The sequence below is a fragment of the Anguilla rostrata genome, chromosome 4, assembly GCF_018555375.3.
Source record: "Anguilla rostrata isolate EN2019 chromosome 4, ASM1855537v3, whole genome shotgun sequence".
NCBI lineage: Eukaryota > Metazoa > Chordata > Actinopteri > Anguilliformes > Anguillidae > Anguilla > Anguilla rostrata.
In genome coordinates, this window is record NC_057936.1 from 32,030,462 (window position 1) to 32,051,958 (window position 21,497).

The 21,497-nt window shown below is 41.0% G+C and overlaps 1 protein-coding gene across 3 annotated transcripts; it reads left to right on the plus strand.

Moving 5' to 3' along the window:
* Positions 1-325: 325 nt before the first annotated feature.
* On the plus strand, positions 326-18,708 carry sh3glb1a (SH3-domain GRB2-like endophilin B1a). Of its 3 annotated transcripts, XM_064332272.1 has the most exons (11): positions 326-679; positions 1,590-1,731; positions 7,669-7,797; positions 8,064-8,197; positions 9,662-9,754; positions 11,565-11,654; positions 15,084-15,107; positions 15,992-16,081; positions 16,169-16,269; positions 16,755-16,995; positions 17,338-18,708. In XM_064332272.1, exons 1-11 carry the CDS (start codon positions 617-619, stop codon positions 17,443-17,445), a joined length of 1,215 nt encoding a protein of 404 aa, XP_064188342.1. In that variant the 5' UTR covers positions 326-616; the 3' UTR covers positions 17,446-18,708. The 3 variants fall into 3 exon arrangements, with proteins under 3 accessions (XP_064188342.1, XP_064188340.1, XP_064188341.1); XM_064332270.1 differs by lacking the exon at positions 11,565-11,654 and having other exon boundaries at positions 331-679; XM_064332271.1 differs by lacking the exons at positions 11,565-11,654; positions 15,084-15,107 and having other exon boundaries at positions 339-679.
* Positions 18,709-21,497: the final 2,789 nt, after the last annotated feature.

The window sequence follows — 21,497 nt, forward strand, 5'->3', positions numbered from 1 at the left end:
CTGTACAGTAGATCTGTCAGTTTCCTCTTTCTATGTGCTTGTGCCAAAATCCTGCGCCTTTTGCCGTATGTTACTCAACAGATCAATCCATTATATCCCAAACAGTGTGACTGTCTTGTAACAATATTTCTCTTCTTTTTTAGTCATTTTATTCGTAAATCCTTCACCTGAATAATGTACCTGATTGATTTAACTTTTTAGGCATATGTTAAGGATATGTAATCCTCTATCGAATTGATAAACTGTATTCGAATGGGTGTACAAATTAGAAAAGTATTGAATCGGCCAGGCAGTACTCAACAACAGCCTACCAACTGCTTTCGTGGCAGAGGATTAGCTCGAAAATACGCACTTCCCATAAACCGTAATTCACGCACTTGTGTGAACTCATGCAGCCCAGGGCTGAGCTCTTCCTCTCGACGAAAACCTAGGAGCTCTTACTGTACACTCCCATGTTATCAATTGGTCAACCAATTGACAAAAATCGGTGACACATTGTAAGCTACTTATCGTTTAATTCCGACGTATCCGCCTTTGCTGTATGGATAACTAGATAACTAGCTTGTTATTCTGTTATTTTTAAGGAAATAGTAAGCTAACGTTAGCCAAGTTAGCTATGGATTTCAACGTCAAAAGATTTGCAGCAGACGCCGGTACTTTCCTTAGTCGTGCAGTACAGGTAAGTAACTATGTATCATGCGTTTATTCGCCCAAGTTATTCATGAAATTAACTGCTATTGAGCGATAATCTTTGTCATTTCAGATTATGTTTGTGATTTGCATACATGTTTATAATTTGCCCTCCTGTGCTGCTCTATTAGGCCTGCTTGGCTAACTAGCTAGGCTAACTAGAGACCTGGAAAGTACTGTCACGGGATTGTGCTGGTTAGAGGAAGCGGGCCTTTGGGCGTTGGTTTTAGTGCTTTGTTGAACCTATAAACTTAAATTGATGATAAAAATGTGGATTTATATAGACCCATTATTAAATGGTACTTTCTGAACCAATAATGTCCCCATTCGAAGTAACGAAAAGTAGTCTAAAGGCATCCGGTTTCACTTTGTCGCTAGCCTGTGATTGAGTTCCTAAGCCGTAAGCTAGTTTGGCTAGCTAACTTTAGTTAGTTAGCTACCGAGCTAGCTACAAGTTGTACACTACAACTGCTGAAATGTTTGTGATTTGATGCATTATTGCTAACGCTGTTCAGGCCAGGACAGCAGGCTACCACTTTGGTGTTCACGAGCTCATACAGTCATAGCTATTCATATATTAATTTTCAAAATATTTTAATTCATCAAATGGAAATGTCCAAATGTTGGCTAATTAATCTAACACCGGCTATGAATATAGCTAGCAAAAATGTCAATTCACGATCTGTGTTTCTCATCTAATAGTCAATAGTATAATAGTCATTGTTCATATTTATACAACTTGGTCAATTGCTAAGTGATCTATACCGAACTATGGTGTTTTCAGCTGAATATGTAATTTACGTGATACTCTTAATGCAATTTATAATATCATGCACATCAACAATAGTGAATACCAATGCGTGATCATGAATATGTATTGAATATGTTTCTTTAATTAGTTCACAGAAGAAAAGCTGGGGCAAGCTGAAAAGACAGAGTTGGATGCCCATTTGGAGAATCTTCTTGGCAGAGCAGAATGCACCAAACATTGGACAGAAAAAATAATGAAACAGACTGAAGTATTACTACAGCCTAACCCAAGTAAGAAACGTTTTTTTTTACTTGAAATTATAATTTGACCTGCAAAAAATGGCTTTTGTGCGATCTTCTGTTGCTAGTATTTCACATTTATTTTGAATTAAACTGCGCTTGAATATGTTATCATATAATTATTATAAAAAGCCTTTCTCAAGAGTTTTGCTAATTCAAGACAACTTTTGTTGTAAAAAGGAAAACATTTAGACAGTGGGTGTATCTCCATACGTTGACATGATACCAATAATGGCCAGTTAATGAATATCTCTCATTTGGTTCCTGTCTCAAAATTGCATACGTTACTCATGTTTGAAAAGGCAATGACCTTTGTTTACTACATAATTATATGTGATAACTGTATTTGTAGATCTACAGCAGGGGTGTCCAATCTTATCCTAAAAGGGCCAATCTGGATGCAGGTTTTTGTTTTAGCAGAGCACTAATCAGGTGTCATTGTGCTGGGCTAAAACAAAAACCTTCACCCGTGTTGGCCCTTTTCGGATGAGACTGAACACCCCTGCACTAAAGTTTTCCTTTATGACCAGGATATTGTGCATGCCGTGTAGCTTAAATGATTATTGCATTCAATATCCTGGTGGTGCTACCTAGTTGTCTGGCTAGTTAGCTAGGCTTGTTGTGTTACCCCTAGAGCTATAGAGCTATAGTTTTTGTTTCGTTTTCGTCATTTCATTTTCCTGTGAAGTCTCCATTTGCATTGCAAGCATGCAGAATTTACCCAGTATGTGTGCCCCTCCTGGCTGCACAAACAGTGAGGATGAGGTAACATTATGGTGTCATTTTTTCTGTTTCTGAAGAATGATGCAATTCAGAAGAAAACAATGAATATAAATTTGACAAATATAAGGCATGATCACTGCAAAGACCCGCAAAACATTCCATTAACATTTTGAGAGCATTTTGTGTTAGCTGGGTAGTCTTCTATACTTACAGCTCAACAAAAACTGTGACTACGTGCATTCACTTGTACACTATTTGATAAATGTTGCTGTTGTGTGTTGTCAAGTCACCCCACTCTGTCCATGTAAGGCAGAAAGGCAGTATAGTTCTGCTGCACCAGGTCTGCAGCCAATCCGCAGCACGCTTTCTCCTGGTGTGTACAACCAAGAGTACTTTGACTGCTTCAGTGTTTGATGTAGTATGTGTCAGTCAAACTTAGCCATGACACTTGCAACCCAGCCTTAATACAGGAGCTAAGAATGCTGGAAGCGCAGGCCAATTAATTTACAGAAAGCCCGCAACTAGGCTGTTCAGAATGTCCATTGTGGAGTCTAGATTTAACAAAGGGCACATATATCTTGCAGTCGAAAGTGAAACATCAGATGTGCATTTCACGAGACAAGCTTTCCATACTACACTCGGAGGTAGCGTAGAAAAGATCTGGGACCCATTCACACCTCATCGAGTGGTCTCTAACGATAGCTTTGTGTCTGACTTCTAGTCACATGAAAAGTAATTATGTTGGACACCACAGGGTTGAACGTGTAGCAGTTTGGCACTTCCATCCCACGTACGTATGTTTAGCTGAAGCTCAGTGGAATTTGTCACAGGAAATATCTCCATGCTTTATTTTGGGATATTGTAAAGAGACATTTAGTACTGGAATGCACCTTTCACCTAAGCTAAATTTTGGCCTAAAGCCTGCCTGTTATTTGCCGTTCACTTGTGTCCATATGATGTTCCATATGATAGTGATGGCGACACAGAAGGTTGTATTTTTATTAATCTTTTTTGTGTTCAGTAACTTTACTTTTGCAGTTTATTTAACAGGGACAATGCATATTGGTCAACATTTCAGTTTTCCCATCCATGTAAATGTACCAGAATTAGTCTAGCTGTAGGGCTAATTTTCCTCTGTACGTTGAAAAAAAACAAAAAAATAAGTAAATCTTAACAAAATATGTTAGTCATATTTAGATTTAAAATCTTATTTCTATTGATTCTTTGCTAAGTAAGATAAAAAAGATGTGGTGAGACTTTTACTCATTTAAAAATTTGCCAGTTAGGTAAGAAAATTTCACTTTCAATTTCACAAAAAGCAACTTTAAACAAGCTTATATTTTCAGCTTTAAAAAAAGATTTTAAGTTACAAGACTAGAAACACTTTTTCGACTTCATGGCATATTGGTCAAGAGTCTGCTGTACCATTTGGGCAAGTGGCTGCATTGTCAGATTTGTTCAACACCTCATTTTACTTGCCCCAGGCAAATGTTATGCTTGAACCCTAGCCTGGAGTACTTATTTAGGTCTGCAGGAAGTCACTAATGGGAGTAGAAGCATCTTGGCTTCAGGTAAAAACATGACATTCTGACATAAACAATACAAGCTGCTTTGCAGTTATTTGAAGTGTGTTTTCTGGCTTTCAAATACCTGCCATAAAGCCAGCAATTTGCCAGAAACTTTTCAAAATATCTAACATATCCTTAATCGCGCACAAAAACTATCTAGGCCAATCGAAATCATACACTTAACAAATAGGCCTATATGTCTTTAATGCTGGGGGGTTAACTGCGTAGCCAGCCGATGGGGTTTTTTTAATGCAGCAGAGTCCCTCATGCCTTTGCGAACATCTTTGCAGTCTTAGCCACAGTGTGCGCCCCACCCAAATGCTCAGGCAGCTTTTAGGCATTGTTTACTGCAGCACTCTGATAACAAGTTTCACACAACATGCTGGGAGTAACTAGCGGTGCCAGACACCACACCTCAACGCAGCCGTTTCTGGTGCTCTCCTTTTGAACTCCTCTTCAGCGCGCTGCTTGTGGATTACTGCCTTCAGTATTCAAGACCACTTAGTAAATGTTTGCAAGCAGATGTTTGTGGAGGAACATAACCATTTTGTTTTTGAGACGTAATTATAATTTCTAAGTGCCCGCAGCAATCGAGTTGTATTCAGTAGAGCTGCAATAGAGCTTTTCCTATTTCAGAAGAGCATTGCAGAACAGAAAAACTGCAATACAATTTCAACACAATGTGAAGACATCATTGGTGTTTCAGAACGATCAGAATGTAATTATGGCATTTTCTTTTTTTCCCCACAACTGACTGAAATGTAAATGTCTGTTGTCAATTAATGCCCTTCCCTGTACAGACCGATGAATAGTCTAATGGCATTCTGTTTCTGGATTGTTGAGCTTATTGTTGTCGTCCACTTCTTTCTTGCTGTTGTCTGTCAGCAGTCTGAAATCTGTAGTCGGGACACTAAGCACACACCAGTAATTACCACAGCCCCGTCCCTGACTCTGTCAACCTGGCAGTCATAAAATACCCTGCACAATAACAAGTGTACTAAGGCTACGCTACGTGAGATTACTTAAAAATAAGAAGCCTGCAGGCATTTTGACGACATGGTATTATTTTTTAGATAACTTCTCCTCACATGCTGTCAAGTATTGTAGGTACATTACGGTGCATTAAAAGTAAACGAGTTAAATACTAATTCTTCAGCAGTGATGAGGATTAAACTAGAGATAGCTTTCAATCTGAGCAGCTTGGGCCTCAGTCGTTTTGTTTGTTTTCTAAATTTGCCAAGTACTGTATAGCACACTGAGTCCTAAATACACAATTATATTTACCGGCAAATATTATTTGAATGAGAACCTATGCAATTACACTTAAACAGTGGTTAAACTCCTTAATTTGTGTGTTGCCAGTGGGTAAATGGTAACGAAACCAGTGTCACTCACATGGAGACGCGCTCTTTGATATGGCTGCCAAATGTGCCAAATTTATTAACACATGAAAAGTGCTCTTGCTGTCCATATTCAGAGGTGTGAAGCTTGAGCAGCGAATAAGGTTTCACACACATCCAGACATTTTGCAGAAACGTGCCAGATATGTCGGCCAGTACCATGAGTAGTCATGTTAGAATCATGTTTTGCGGCCATAGGGTGGTTGGCCTGGGATGTAGAGCCACGACGGGCAGCTTTCGTGGCCTTTGCGTGTTTATCTCGCATTTGGTGCATTCATCACACAGAGATGCAGGCAGGTGCAGGAAAAGGTATCGGAATGTGAAAACCACAGTCGTGTAGGGTGTGCCCTGTGCTAACTCTGTGATTTTACTGAAATACGGCCGTGCTATTAAGACTTGAGTCAGTGTCCCACACCTGTACATCATGGCTGTGGAAATGGGGCTTCCCCCTGGTTTTATATTATGGCCTTTTCCAGTACCGTATGAGGCTCAGTTGCCACAGATAATGCAACAGCCTTGTGTAGAATAGTCTGGAACACCTGGAATAGTGTAGTGGCGGAGCCTTTTAAAGATTCTCTGATTTTATGGTTTCTTCAATAAATTTGAACTGCTGAACTAAAAAGCTGAATTGAATAAAACTGTCAGTGTGATAAAGTGCATGGACATAGACACCTGGATCTCATTGCAAGTTGTTGCACACCTCAGTGCAAGCCAGTCGCTCCTGAAATGCCGTTGACCCGTATGTGTGATGTCAGATCATCCCAATTTCACTTGGCGCAGTTGCCAGGAATCAGACCACCTGCAGACTTGGTAGATAAAATCTGATTTCCATCGTTTTTCTTTTGTGTATCAAATTGAATGCGATTGTATTTGCTTTCATGCCTAATGGGGGGAAAAGTTAGAATAACCTGATTAAGCACAGAGGCTGTGAAGGAAAGACTTTCATATTGTTAGAAAGACTTTAATAAAGAACAGGCTAAATAAAAAATTAGGCTAGGTCTGTGAACCAGGGTTGCTATTAACTGTTTTTCTTCTTTCCTTTTTTTTTTTTTTTGCTAAGTTGCTAAAAAAAAAAAAGAGGAATAAATAAAAAAGCACAGATACACACACACAAACCTGTAGTTGAAAACCCACTTCAGTGTCAAGCGTCGGAAAATAACATTGCGCTGTTAATCCCTGTGCGAGAAACCATTTTCTGAGAATTAAGAGAAAACTTGCCACATTTGCCAAACTGAGAAACATTAGCAGGGGCCATTTTGATCAGTCCCCCTTTTCTATTTTTTGAATAACGCGTGTGAGTTCTGCTTGTTTGCGGTGACCCGCAGCCTGAGGGCAGAAAAGTGCAACAAGCCTTGCGACGTCACACACGTGCTCACATGTAGGCCTAGAGCCTCACAAGTGAGGTTGCGCTCACACACTCACCCACTCACACTCCCACACACTCACACCCGCACGCACCCTCTCACCCGCCAACATCCTCACCGTAAACTCACCTCCATGTCAGAGATAACCTAATAGAATATGCAAAAGCCAGTCATTGTCACTGGTCAGTTCCTATAAACTGTGAATTAGCCTATTGGTATTTTACAACCATGCGTATGTTGGGGGTTATGCGTATGTATGGTCACCGTATGGTTATAGTTGTTGGTTTCTCTAAAGTTGCTCTTTAATCTTGTACGTTTAATCTAAAGTACAGTAGTAATGTGGTCCTGCATTGCAGTTCCAAAATTACTTTCTATAATTATGCTCATAAAATCATTGAGGAATCAGCTGTATTTTAATGTATAGATTCAAATTGAGAGATCCTGCTGCTTTAAGACCTTTCTTAATGTTTCCCTGTGCCAAAATAATTAAGACGCTTGGTCTGTTAACCATAAGGTTGATATTCGGGATTTATCGTACCCTTCAGCAAGATACCTATCATTAAATTCTTCATTAAATACATGCTGCCGTGTTATATCTAGTTACAGTGTATTCCCTTGGTCTTCTTATTTAGCATATGTTACATTTTTGGGTAAATTATAAGTTAGTATTATCAGTTAGGACGGAATCAACAAAACAAAAAGAGGTCTTGGAACGTTCACCAAGTTGAAGCGGAGATCTGAGGTTTGTATCTATGCCCATTGAGTTATCTTGCTGCTGTCTTGTATGGGATGAGTCGCATTGTAGATTGGCATGGCAGATGTCTTATGACTCCACTTCTGTCGTAATCGAGTTTACCCCATTTCAATTTCCAGATGTCAGAATAGAGGAATTTTTGTACGAGAAGCTGGAGAAAAAAGCTCCAACACGAATGAACAACCATGAGCTGCTGGGCCAGTCCATGATCGACTCGGGGAACGAGTTTGGGCCTGGAACCGCCTATGGTGAGCGTCTCGTCGGTCTGCTATACAGCCCGAGGGTGGGCATGCCTGTCACAGGATTTCACTGCTGCACTGCCTTCCACACTCCCTGTATATATTTCATTTTTTTGTCTTCTGAATTTTTTCAGTTTGCACACGCATTCATTATACAAGTCCATGCAGTGTGTAAACAGGCAAGGTTGTTTTAAGAAAAAAACCTTTGGAAGACTCAAATAATTTGCAGTGGTGATGACGGAAACCATGGTGATCTCGAGCACTTTTCTTTGCAGGAAATGCGCTTATAAAATGTGGGGAGACAGAGAAACAGATTGGAGGTGCAGAGCGAGAGTTAATTCAGAGCTCGGCTATAAATTTTCTCACACCTTTCCGGAACTTTCTGGAAGGGGACTTCAAAACTATTTTGGTAAGTCATCTCTCTTCTGGCGCACAAATATTCTCCAACTAATGCACTGTGATACTTTCTTAATTGCAGATAAAATATTAAAATTGCCACTACAGTACATGGTCTTTTGAAAGCACACTATATTCTGCTGAATTTCAACAAATAAATATTCCCTTTTTATGGCAGTACTTATTATTAATGGCAGTACATTATTAATGAAATATTTAATAAGCCCTGTTTCCTTAAACCAGACCCACTGTTTACATGATCCATTACCCACAATCCCTTTCTGCTTCTGCCGACCTTGGATGAAAGCTGTTATCTTTTAAGTTACCTGATCTTTAGTGTATACCTGTTTGTGTAAAACTTGTTTTCCATAGCATGTCTACTTGGTCCATTAATATACAGAGGAGCCGTGTCAAAATTCCCATACCTCTTATCAAAACATTTTTGTTTGGTTCTATGCAAAGATGCTCAATGTATCCCAAAGGTCACATAAATCTCCAAATATTACATTAAAACCCTGTCATTATTTCCCATTGGCCTTTCTCTCAAAGCTGCTGAAGCGTACATTCTGGGTATGGTTCGACACTAATGGACTGAGATATATAAGATTGTAAATCACTATATCGTCTTCTAGTTATGACCTAATTCCCTCCTTTGCTTTTTAAAAACGTTAAGTGACTGCCTCATGCAGTTTATTCATTTTAAATAATAGTCACTTGACAGCAAATGTTTTTTCTCCTTTGTTTTTTATGTTTTAATGTCTCAGTAATTATGATTTCCCATTTCAGTCACATCTTCATTATTATACCGGAGTTAGCTGCTGGATAGTCTGAGAGCTACCATTCCTGTTTGTATAATTTTAGAAAGATGCAAAGAACTTTTCCTTTCCATAATTTGGTTACCTAGCTATAGCTGACATGCAGTATGCATATATATATATATTTTTTTTTAATACTCGTGGTTTTGCAAGCAGAATACTTGTAGCTTATGTTCTTTATTCTCATATTATGCATGTAGTCATTGCGGAATTCTCAGAAAAATGTGTGAAGATGCAGCATGATTACTGTTATTGCAAGCTGAACAAAAATACAAGGACTTGAAGGTTCAAATCATCATTGTTTTCATGAGACCATGTTAAAGAAGTCTGCTTTCTTAATATTCCAACCTTTGTGTTGTCCTTAAAGGTTGCTGCACATGAGAATGTTACGTAGGATTTATGATGTAATTACCTCTGCCAAGCTCTGTTCTCAGAGGTCATTGCATACACCAGCTTATTGCATATCTACTTCGAAAAACCCCTTATCTAGGACAATGTACAATCTGACCTCTTCCGTATCCTGTTATGCATTCTAATATTTTGATTCTTGCAGGAGCAGTTGAGATAAGAATAAAAACAGTTCCCCGGTCATTTAAACTCTCATGCTACTTAAAGCTCTCAGTTTGCATTGATTCGTATGTTTTTCCCACATTTGCCTCCAGAAAGAACGGAAGCTCTTGCAGAACAAGCGTCTGGACCTGGATGCTGCCAAGACCAGGCTGAAGAAAGCCAGGGTGGCTGATGCCAGGGCTGCGGTGGGTATTTTCAACACACACGCGCATGCACGCAGACACACACATGCGCACGCGCACACACACGCGCACACATACACACGCACACAGACACTCACACGAACACACACACACATGCGTGAGCACTCACTCATGCACGCACACACGTACTGGGAGTAGTGCTTACTTGCCAAAACACAAAAAATATTACTAATATCCATAGCTAGGAAGTGGTAGGCACCCTTTTCTGTTCCCTTCTTTTGACGAATGAGATGGCAGTGTTTGCCCTAGGTTTTTTATTCAGTCTATTGATCTGATGATTGTTAATTAACAACTCTTACTGAGTTTCACCAATTACAGTCAATATCAGTTCAGAACTTAATATACCAAGATAGCTAACATTAGTTCGCTGAAGTTAAGCTTGCTAACTGATGTTGCTTTGCTGCCTAGCTACTTAGAAATACAACCAGGATGGGAAATTTAAAGGTGATATCTGATAACCATTAATGAGCTAACTTAATATCCCTAATATTAACTAATGCTTATTCCATAAATATGAATTAGGTAAAATACTCATTAAAACAAGACCAGGTCAAAACCTAGTATATGGCTGGACCGGCCGACCAGTGGAGTAACTGCATAACTCGACCGACCAATGGTGTAACTTCATCACTCAGTGACAGACGTTCGCGTTTGTAGGGCTGGCCCCGCTGTTGCGGTACAGCCAACAAGAAAACTGCTCTCACAGAGTGCAGTACAATCACTGGTTTACCTTGGAATGTTTCTTCGGAGTCATTGTCAGTCATCTATAATGCACACCGTCACTAGACTTGGAATCGCAAAGCAAGCGCTTGGCAGTACAGCTCAGACTTTGGTGTTCCAATTGTATCCAATGAGACACTTCTTAGACAAAACCCCCTTATTGGAGGGTCCATTTCGTAGGTCATAAGTCATTATGCCATATATGGTAACCTGAAAGTAAGGCTGTAACTCACAAAGACATGTAGATGCTCACTGCAGCCATTGATTTTGCTGTGGTACCTTAAAGGCATACTATCTAGAATTTTTACCTTGAAGATATTATAAATTAACTATGCTCAGTCATATCTATGATGCACTGGTAATCTCTGTCTTGCATACATTTTCAGTGGAGCATTTGTAGCTAGCTACTGCAATCGTGGAAGAAAAGAAGCAGAAGTACAGTGATGTGAAATGACAAGCTGACAGGTCTTGTTCAAAAACCAGTCAACCTTGTAATTGCGATGGTGACAGCTATCACAAAACAGATAAAAAAATAAAAATGGTATAAAGCAGATATACAATATTAAAATGGAGGTGGGTGGGCGGGGTTCAGGATGGAGGTGGTGACTTCTTTGATTGTTAAAACAGGACTACAGCAAGGCTAAAAATTCTGCATAGTATGCCTTTAAATCTCTGGCTCTTTAGCACAGTAGGTGATGATTCATCAGCAGGTTGTGTTTTTCACCTACCTGTTACGAGTAAGTTTCACTTTTAGTTCCACTGTTTAGGTCATTTAAGGTCAATAAACACTAATGCTGTGTTACACAAGAGCAGTCGTAACCCAGTCACATGACACATCGGTGCTGGAATACAGAGTGAAAGCATGCATTCATTTTCTGAAGAGGAAATGTGCCTCATCCGTTTCTGATTTATGGTATGCTTTATGAACACCACAAACACACGTACGCACACAGCTCTTGTCCAGCTAATCTGCACTGAATCGTTTGCCTGCACTGTCACGGATATTTTTGTTTCCGATCCTGCCCCTGTGTCTCTCTCTTCTTCTTTTTCTTTCTGTCTCCTAACCCTCCAGCAACTAAACAGCTCTCCTCCGCCAGGAGATGTTGACTATGCGGTACATTTCTCTTACATGCTCAACTTCCTGCATGTGAAATGGCTGAAGGTTTGTGGCCTTTCGATCAGAGTCTCCCCTGCTTTCTCTCGCTGTCACCCTTATCGGCAGTCTGTGACTCACAGGGCATTGGTTTCCCTTTCTGCCATTCCTTTGTTTTTTTTGTTTTTTTACCCTTTTTTGTCTCCTCAATTTAGAATGCTCAATTATACATATAGTGCATTTATAGTGGAGGTTTCCGCAATGAGTACTAAGATGAAAGAAATGAGAAATGAATTCCTTTCATCTCGGTATTGGGATGACACCATAATTCATTGGACAGTGACACATTTTTTTGTTATTTTAGTTCTGTACTTTAGCACTGAGTTTGAAAGGATACAATGACAATGGGGTTGAAGTGCAGACTGTCAGCTTTAAATTGAGGGTATTTCCATCCATATGGGATGAACCATTAGAAATGACAGCACCTTTTGTACATGGTCCCCCCATTTTAAGGTACTACAAGTATTTGTTGAATTGACTTCACAGATGTGTTTCGTTAGGCAGGTGTATTCATTTGTGTCGTTAGTGAATGCAGAGGAGAGCTGTTGATGTCTAGTCTTGATTCTAGACTTTGCAATTGCCTTTGGAGATGGTTGTTGGGGTGTGACAACATGAGGAAGACAGCAGTGTCGATGCAAATTAAGCTGGCCGTCATAAGGCTCAGAAATGAAAATCAATCAATCAGGAACGTTGCAAAAACCCTGGGCATACCCAAGTCAACAGTTTGGTTCATCATTAACAAGAACAAAAACAACTGGTGAACTCAATTAGGTCAAAAGACCCGGTAGACCGAGGAAGACCACTGTAGTGGATGACCGGAGAATACTCTCTATGGTGAAGAAAACCCCCCTGACAACAGCCCAACAGATCAAAAACACTCTCCTGGATGCAGGTGTAGATGTGTCAAAGTCTACCATACCTAGAAGACTACACCAGCAGGACTACGGAGGGTACACTACAAGATACAAACCACTGATAAGCCTGAGGAACAGAAAGGCGAGATTACAGTTTGCTAAAAAGCACCTAAAAGAGCCTAAAAGTGTGGAGAAAAAAAGGAAATGCCCATGGTCCAAAGCATACCACCTCATCCGTGAAACATCGTAGAGGGGGTGTTATGGCTTGGGCCTGTATGGCTGCCAGTGGAACGAGCTCACTTGTCTTCATCGATGATGTGACTGCAGACAGAAGTAGAACAATGAATTCTGAAGTCTACAGAAATATTTTATCTGCTCAGATAAAACCAAATGCCTCCAAACTCATTGGATGGCACTTCATCATGCAACAAGACAATGACCCAAAACATACTGCTAGAGCAACAAAGGGGTTTTTGATGGCCAAAAAGTGGAAAATCCTTGACTGGCTGAGTCAATAACTGGATCTGAATCCAATTGAACATGCATTTTATATGCTGAAGAGGAGACTGAAGGCAAAAAGTCCCTGAAACAAGCAGGAACTGAAGGTGGCTGCAGTACAGGCCTGGCAGAGCATCACCAGGGAAGATACCCAGCGTCTGGTGATGTCTATGCGTCGCAGACTTCAAGCAGTCATTGCATGCAAAGGATATGCGACCAAATGTTAAAAATGATTACTTTATTCTACATTATGTTAAACTGTCCAATATTTTTTAATGCCAAAAAATGGGGGGGGCTATGTACAAAAGGTTCTATAATTTTTAAGTGGTTCATCCGATATGTATGAAAATACCCTCAAATTAAAGCTGACAGTCTGCACTTCAACTTTATTGTCATTGTATCCTTTCAAACTCAAAGTGCTAGAGTACAGAACCAAAATAACAAAAAATGTGTCACTGTCCAATGAATTATGGTGCTCACTGTAAGTGTATCATTTCTCATTCCTTTAGCCTCTGCTAGCGATTGGGGAGTGTTTTACGTGGGGACTAGCAGACATGAGTCACTACCTGTGCTGTTTAACAGGTGGACTTGCGGATGCCTGATCGACCACCAGGGGTCGCTGGTTCATAATTGGATATGGTCACCCCAGCTGACTGAAACCCTCCCATCCATATGCTATGCTAGATCCAACTGCACGTTGCCCTATATTGCTGCCAGCAACGGTTGCCAGTGGCCCGGTCTGAATTGGATGCCGTGCACTAGAGCAGTGCCGTAACAGCATGAGCCTCCCAGTAGGCATCCCTCTATGCCATGCTTTATAGACCACCTTTATAGGTGATCACAGAGTCACCTAGTTCTCCAGGCCTGTAGAACTTTCTTCTCAGTCATGTACACCATATTCTTTTTTTTATTGCTTTCACTTTGCTTTTGCTATTTCTACTTAATTGACATCCATTGTAAAACTGCTTTATGCTTTGTGTGGCTTTCAATATAAGTACCAATACTGAGACTCATGTCCTCAATGTGCTAATAGGTTAGACGTTCGCATAGCTGTAAGACTGTTCTTGACCTATGCCTAGCAAGCTGGGGAAAAAAATAACTAACATAAGAGTTGCTTTGTAAGAATGATGGGTTCCTCAACATAGGGCTAACAGAAAGACACATTCATTTCCGGTGCTTTTTTTCTCTCTGTCGCTCTTTCAATCTCCTTTTTCAGCACCATGTTCTGGCTTTCAGCTATAACCAAAAAAGTTATTTTTAAAATGGGAGCCATGTCCGCAAACAAATACACAGTTCTATTGCTTTGGGTTTAATACTGATTGAAGTTCAGCCTTTGCAGACAGCAAGAGCTGGCATGTTCATGATACTGTGTTTGGTGTCATTGTCCGTAGTCATGTGTTGTTCTGTAGTATATTTGTGAATGTAGTTTAAATAGACACGCGCGCCCACAGACACACACATAGAAGGGCCTCAGAGCATGATGGTCGTTCTGTTTTTGTGGTTGATGTCCAGCATCTCATAATCTGCATGGTGTGGGTGTGAGCGTGACACCAAGCAGGACCCAATGCACTAGCTTTAGCAGTTTGCTCCGAAGAGCTGCACTACGTATATTTCTCGTGTTACTTTATCTATCAAAGCGTGCTGCACTAGCACTGCAGTTCAGAGAACAGCATGCTAGCCCTGCGATTGCGTTGTAGAGGCAGAGAACGGAAAGCTTTCGCAATAGCCTGCGCTAAGATTGCCAAAGTAATGTTAAACTGACATCGATGCCATTTTCTCACTTCACTTGCCATGCACAAAGACACTTAAAATATCGCCATATGCAATGCACGTTTATTTTGAAGGCATAAAAAAAAATGTTTAGACCGTCACTGTATTATGAAGACCAGCAATTGTAATGCCACCCAGATCAAAGCCTTCAGCTGAATTGAATTTTTATCAGTTTCTGTCACACAACCCCGTTTATTCCCGTTCCTGTGAAAATATGTCCGGTGACTTTTGCTTGTTGTGGACGGAGGGAAACGGGTATTTTGGCTGTCCTCTGCGATTTCCTAATCACTGTGTCACGGTTTTTTAATGCTACCAGATGTGGACGGAGGAGCTGAAAAAGGTAAGAGGTGTTTTTGACTGTGCTGTAGAGCCAGGCATTGGCAGTAGTGGGGAGGCACCATATTCTCCTGTGACATAGGGTGTGACACTGGCACACAGCCAGACCTACTCCTAACACCACTGCACACAGGTCCACTGGCTGTAACTCACCATGTATCTACACACATTTTCCAGTTGGCTAAAAGGCAGATTGGGCATCTGTTATGTCTTGTTAATGTCTTAAACATAGGGTGGAGTCAGTGATGCAAGAGGAGCGTAATTAATGTTTTTATAGTCACCGTAGTTGTATTGTGTTGTATTATTACTTTAAATAGGGTTACACTGAAGGAGCCAGAGTCAACATGGGATTTCATTCATAAGTAAAATTATTCCTTGTATTGTGAGTGAATATACCTTGTTTTCCAGTACTTCCTTCCTTATTTTTCTCTCAGTCATTGTGTTCCTAAAAAGGACTGCTTTTGACTCACTCTTTTTCCCTGTGTCAGAACTGTTGATGAAGTGCGTTTCTTATGCATTTAGAAAGTTCTTTTTCTTTTGCCCTGTATGAGTGTGTTGTGAGAACTGTGTGATAGTGCTCAGTGTGGAAGTGTTCTGAGCACTCCCAATATGAGAGTGTTTAGACAACTGTGGTAGTGCTCAGTGTGGCAGTGTTCTGAACACTCCCTGATTGAGGGTTTCCTGAGCATGCTCAGTGTGTGTGCTGTGATCATGGTCTAAACGTGTTGCTACAGAGCATTGCCTTGTCTATTTATTTACTTGTATCCTCTTATTTAATTTATTTTATTTTCTAAAATAAAAAAAGATGTTGCCATGTTCTGAGCGTGCCCAGTGCGGCAGCCTCCCGAGCCGTGCGCTAACATGCTAACGTGTTCGATGTCCCTGCAGGCGGAGCAGGAGCTGAGGATAACGCAGAGCGAGTTTGACCGGCAGGCAGAGATCACCAGGCTCCTGCTGGAGGGGGTCAGCAGCACTCACGTACGTGCCCTGCCACGCTTCACTCTGCCGGCTTTGAAATGGGAACGGGCGCTGTTCCCCTAAATACCCGTTTCGTCTCCTCCTCAGGCACACCACCTGCGCTGCTTGACCGATTTTGTGGAAGCCCAGACCACGTACTATGCACAGTGCTACCAGTACATGGTGGACCTGCAGAAACAGCTGGGAAGGTAGTGTCATCTTCAGAATGTGCTTTTTTTATTCCAACAAAAAAAAAAAAACGAATGCATTGACATTATTTGAATTCAAGGGCAGAAGCCCAGTTAGTCGGTTACCTTCATAAAGCAATCATGATATGCATTAGTGGTTAAGTTAAGCACTACAGGGCAATTGTTCGGTTTTAGCTTTGCATTTGGCTAACAACAGAATTTGTATGGGATCATTTTTGCAAACTCACGAGATCTTGTGTCAAGCCTGTCCTTTTGAGACCTTTGCAGTGGTATTTATAGATATGTCTTTGTAATTAAGGTAAAGTCTTAAAACGGTACACGTGATTTTTTTGGCATTATGAAAGGACGAATGTCTGGTTCGCGTCGGCTGCAGTGTAGCTTCCCCCCATGCAAAAAAAAGTCTGCTTGCCTCAAGGTGCAAGAACCGTCCTTGGCTTAACCTCCCCCTCCCCCCCTGGGGCCCCCCCCCCCTTCTCAAACCACAGCTTCCCCTCCACCTTCTCCTCCAACAACAACCAGTCGTCGGGCAGCGCGGGGGCCGGCAGCGCGGGGGCCAGCATCTCCGTGCCCAGCATCCCCCTGTCGGCCTCACTGCCGGCCCCGGTCGCCGGGCGGGCCTCCTCGGGCTTCAGCGAGCTGCGCAACTCCAGCGGCAGCCGCAAGGCCCGGGTGCTGTACGACTACGACGCCGCCGGGAGCAGCGAGCTGTCCCTGCTGGCGGACGAGGTGCGTAGCCGAGGGGCGCGCGCGCTAGGAGCGTCTGCTAAATGTCTGTAATGTAATGTAATATAATGCGGTAGCATGAATGGGCCGCAGTGACAGAAAGACGTGTGCAAATGGGCATAAGTGTATAGACTTCGCAACTCACCCGTAACAGTGTCTGCTATGAAGATGAAAAGTTTAATGTTAGTATTAAGTTTAAAGTAGTGCTCGTTTAAGGTGTCAGCCAAAAACCATGTATGTGTACTGATGCCGAGTCAATGTCTTATTATATCCGGTGTGAATGTTTGAGTCAATCTCAACTAAGTATTTTGTGGAAATGTGAACGTTTGTCTTTCGTCCCTGCAGGTGATCATGGTGTCCAGTGTCCCGGGAATGGACTCTGATTGGTTGATGGGCGAACGGGGGAGCCAGAAGGGAAAAGTGCCTATCACCTATCTGGAGCTGCTGAACTGAGTTCTATGTAGGCTCGATGGAAAAAGCAAAAATGTATTCCAGCTGTGATTTCCATATTTATACAGTTAAGCAGTTAACTATGTATGATGTGCTTTGGAGTCTTCCACACTGCCATGTCTTACGGACGGCTCCCCCACCAGTCCTTTGTGATGTGTGGTCATGTGGCCAAAAGCTGCCATGCCAACGACCACAGCCACTCAAGACCTTCAAGAGCTTACAACGGCTTTCAACATTTATGTTCCAGCCTTTTAACGTATTTGACTAACTCAAGACCGTGGCCGTTGTGCTCAAGTGCTTCGATTACATTTCACCGTCGGTCGCTTCTGTTTATATCTTTTTACTTTTTACAGCCTTATTAATGTGTACAAAGAGCACTCAAACATTGATTTTTAAGTTGAAGATCACTTTAACTTTCCTTTTTATGCAATGCTAAGAGCTTGTTTTTGATAGTGCCACGAGGTCTTGATTTGTCCTTTCAGAGAGGATATTGGGTTTTGGGGTCATATGAACTGTCAGTTGTCTCTCCCTTTCATGATTCTCTCCCATAGAATTGTATAAGAACAGTTCTGTGTGTTCTCACCAGAGGAACCTCGAGGATAACAAAACTGGGTGAAGAGTATTCCAATACATATCATTAGATCAAGAAGTCAAAACTAAAATTTAGTAAAGACGTGGGCATGGTATGCATGCTTCAGACATTGTCCTCATTTTACCTGTGTACGATTTCCTCGTGGAACTTATGGGGTCCAGTGATAAGTGCCAGTGAGAAAATGGTTATCTCAAAGATGTCTGAGAAAATGGGGTTTCTGTGAACAAGTCTAAGCTTATAAAAGCTGCCCCACAACGCTACCCTTTTTAGACTGAGTTAGGGAGTGATGTTTTCACCGTTGGCCTTACCTACAAGAGAGCACATTTCCCCTGCCAAATACTTTTCAAATGTTTTACCTAGAGAGGACCTGTAAAGAGTTTAACTAATTGTTAGTTTACTGCTTAGGAGTTGTTTATGCAATATATTGATGTGTAACAGTGCCTTAAAATGAGAATTGAAGCAAAAGGTTGCAACTGAATTGTGTGGCTCAACACTAGTTTCACTTCTAAGATCTGAACAGTGTTTTTACTTCCCTGCTCTTCACTCGCCACATTTGTGAAGAGGAGCTGGATTTACTCTAAGAACCAGGTTAATTCTGCCTTCCTGACGTCTGTTCAGTTATTATGGAAATGTTAAGAACGTATGCATTCTGATGTATTAAAAGAAAAGATGTACGTCTCTTGTGTCCTTTGGAGAAATATTGGGATATATTGTGATAGAGTTTATTGATGAGGGTTGAATTTGAAAATTGAAAATACATTTCACATGCCAGTTGCCATAATTATGATTAAATAACTGAATTTTTTTAAAAGTACATTTCTGATAAGTTTTAATTGTAATTTCACATACCAATTACAGACCGCGTAATTATGTAGTTATCTGAATTTTTTTTTTTAAAAAGGGAGAAAAAAAAGATTTATTTTAGTAACCCAGGGCATTTTAACATTTTGTTAATGATAAATGTATCTAGATTTTTTCTTTCTTTTGTGAGTTTCTCTTTTTGGCCAGCAGGGGTCAGAGTTAATCCGACATTCACTACTGGGAGATGGGTGACAAATTAAAGAAAAACCTGAATAAATCAGTGGAGAAACATAACAAATGCATCTGCTTCTATACAGGTGCACTGCATGACACAATTATGCAGTTAACATCCTATCATACTCTGGCATGTATAAAAATGCTGAGCAGTCCAGTTGACATTGATTTTGGGTCAAGATGACAATAAGAAAATATCTAAGTGACTTTGAAAGAGGGTATATTATTGGGGCACGGATGACAGGAGCTTCAGTGACAAAGAATGCTCAACTGGCTGGTGTTTTCATAGGAAAAGTGACTAAATCATTTAAGGTAAAGACATCGGTAAATAGGGTCAGGAATTGTGGTTGAAAGTGCACATTCGATGACTGATTTTCGTGAATTAGTGCGATATGTAAGGAAAAGCAGAAGAGCAACTTTCCCTCAGGTGACTGAGAATGTCAATGCAGGACGTGATCAGACTGTCAGCCAGAACAGTCCATCAACAACTACATTGAGAGGGTTATTACAGTAGTGTTGCAGTGCATAAAACCCCTCATTTCAAAGACGAATGCACATTTGAGAATTCAGTGGTGCAAAAACCATAGGCACTCATCTACAGAAATGTGGAAAAAGGTGATATGGCCAAATGAGTCATCCGTCACTATATTCTTGAGGAGTAGGCGATTGCATGTCTGGCGTACATCAAGATTGACGAGTAGGCGATTGCATGTCTGGCACAGGCCTGCTTGACCCCTGCAGTGAGGGGGTCCGGTGGCTCTTATGCTGTGGGGGGCATTTTCCTTGTTCCTCTTAGAGGGAAGGGTCACTGCAAATCAATCAGAGGAAGTGAACTCTGCAGTGGAAAAAAAAAACCACCAACAATGCTGTTGCACAAAAATGCTATTTTAAATAAAACTTGTAAAAACTGACTTTAGGAATTGTTGACTACATTATATTCAGCCCCGAATCGTGGCAGAGGTCTATATGAAATTGAATCACTAACCAAATACATTTAGAACTTTTTCTACCCTTTTAATTTGTAAACATATTGGAAGGAGAACATATACCTATGCAAACTGTAGTAACTGTAGTAGATTGTATGTAAATCCAGTTCGATATGGGCCTGGATACTGAACTCGGAGCTTTAGGTTGGGCTGATGCTGTGTGGTGAGTTAAGGGTTAAGTGGAAGTAGAGCCATGGGGACCTGCTGACTTCCTGTGCTGTGGGCAGGAGGCTGCTGCTGCCCGTTACTCATCTGCACATGATGGGGCCTCAGTTCCTTCCAACAATACAATCATGGAGAAACAGGCCCCAACCAGCTTCCGCCAGCTAGCAGTCCACACACAACTGTACTGCCTCCAGCTGGATATTTACCAACATTTGCAAGTTTATTGTCAATGTTTCTATACAGTGGGCATTAGGTTTCAACCTTTATTGGGAGTCCAAGTAACATTCATATGACCCAAATTATTGTTCTTACCTATTCAATGAGCACAGTTCTTAAATGTTACCGGTTAGAGTATGCTAAAAATTACATTTAAGAAAAAACGTTGAGTAGAGTTCCGGAACAAACTCTTAACAAACAGATAAAATGAGTATTAATCTGTACGATAGTGTTATGACTTAGGCATGTATGTCAGACACTGGAACTGTCTAACTTGCCTTTATTAAAGTGACTGCAAAGGTAAATCCATGAATTCTTCCAAGTAGTTTTTCTGGGGCTACTAAGGTATGTAGTAAGCATAAACAACAGTATGAGAAATAAATTGCATTGCATTATCAACTTATATCAGCCTAAAAACTTCCATCAGTTCATTTTTGCAGATTGAATGGGAGGAGCTCAATTTATTACTGGGCTCTGAGCAGTTGGGTCCAGGTCCTTCATGACATCATGAACGTAACGGCCAATAAATGCTTTAGTCTCATTGTATATCTCCTCCCATAGTCTGAGCCAAATAAAAGTATTCTCTCCGACTAAAAAAGCCTCTTTGAGTCTGAGTGAAACACTCCATTGCCAAAACACTCTGCTTAAGTAAACAAGGAGTTTTTAAGGGCCAAAAACTGGAATGATCTTGACCGCACAAGTCAATCCCCAGACCTGAATCCAATTGAACATGGGTTTCACTTGCTGAAGACCAGATGGATGGAAAAAATCCCCCGAAACAAGTAGAAACTGAAGATGACTGCAGTGCAGGCCTGGCAGAGCCTCATGAAGGAAGATACCCAGCGTTTAACAATGGCTATTGATTGCACACTTCAGGCAGTCATTGAAAGCAAAGGATTTTCAACCAAGTAGTAAATATGATGACTTTAAATAAGTTAGTGTTAATTTTTCCAATTACTACTGGTCCCCCAAAATGGGGGACTACCTATACATATGGCTATAATTCCTACTTGGATCACAGGATTTGGATGTAAATACCCTTACATTAAAGCTGACTTTAA

Bases quoted from the DNA above. Each gene is read 5' to 3' on its own strand.
- sh3glb1a (XM_064332272.1), top strand. From the start codon at position 617: ATGGATTTCAACGTCAAAAGATTTGCAGCAGACGCCGGTACTTTCCTT. The intron at 680-1,589 runs GTAAGTAACTAT...TTCTTTAATTAG, and splicing joins TCCTTAGTCGTGCAGTACAG to TTCACAGAAGAAAAGCTGGG. The intron at 7,798-8,063 runs GTGAGCGTCTCG...TTTTCTTTGCAG, and splicing joins TGGGCCTGGAACCGCCTATG to GAAATGCGCTTATAAAATGT.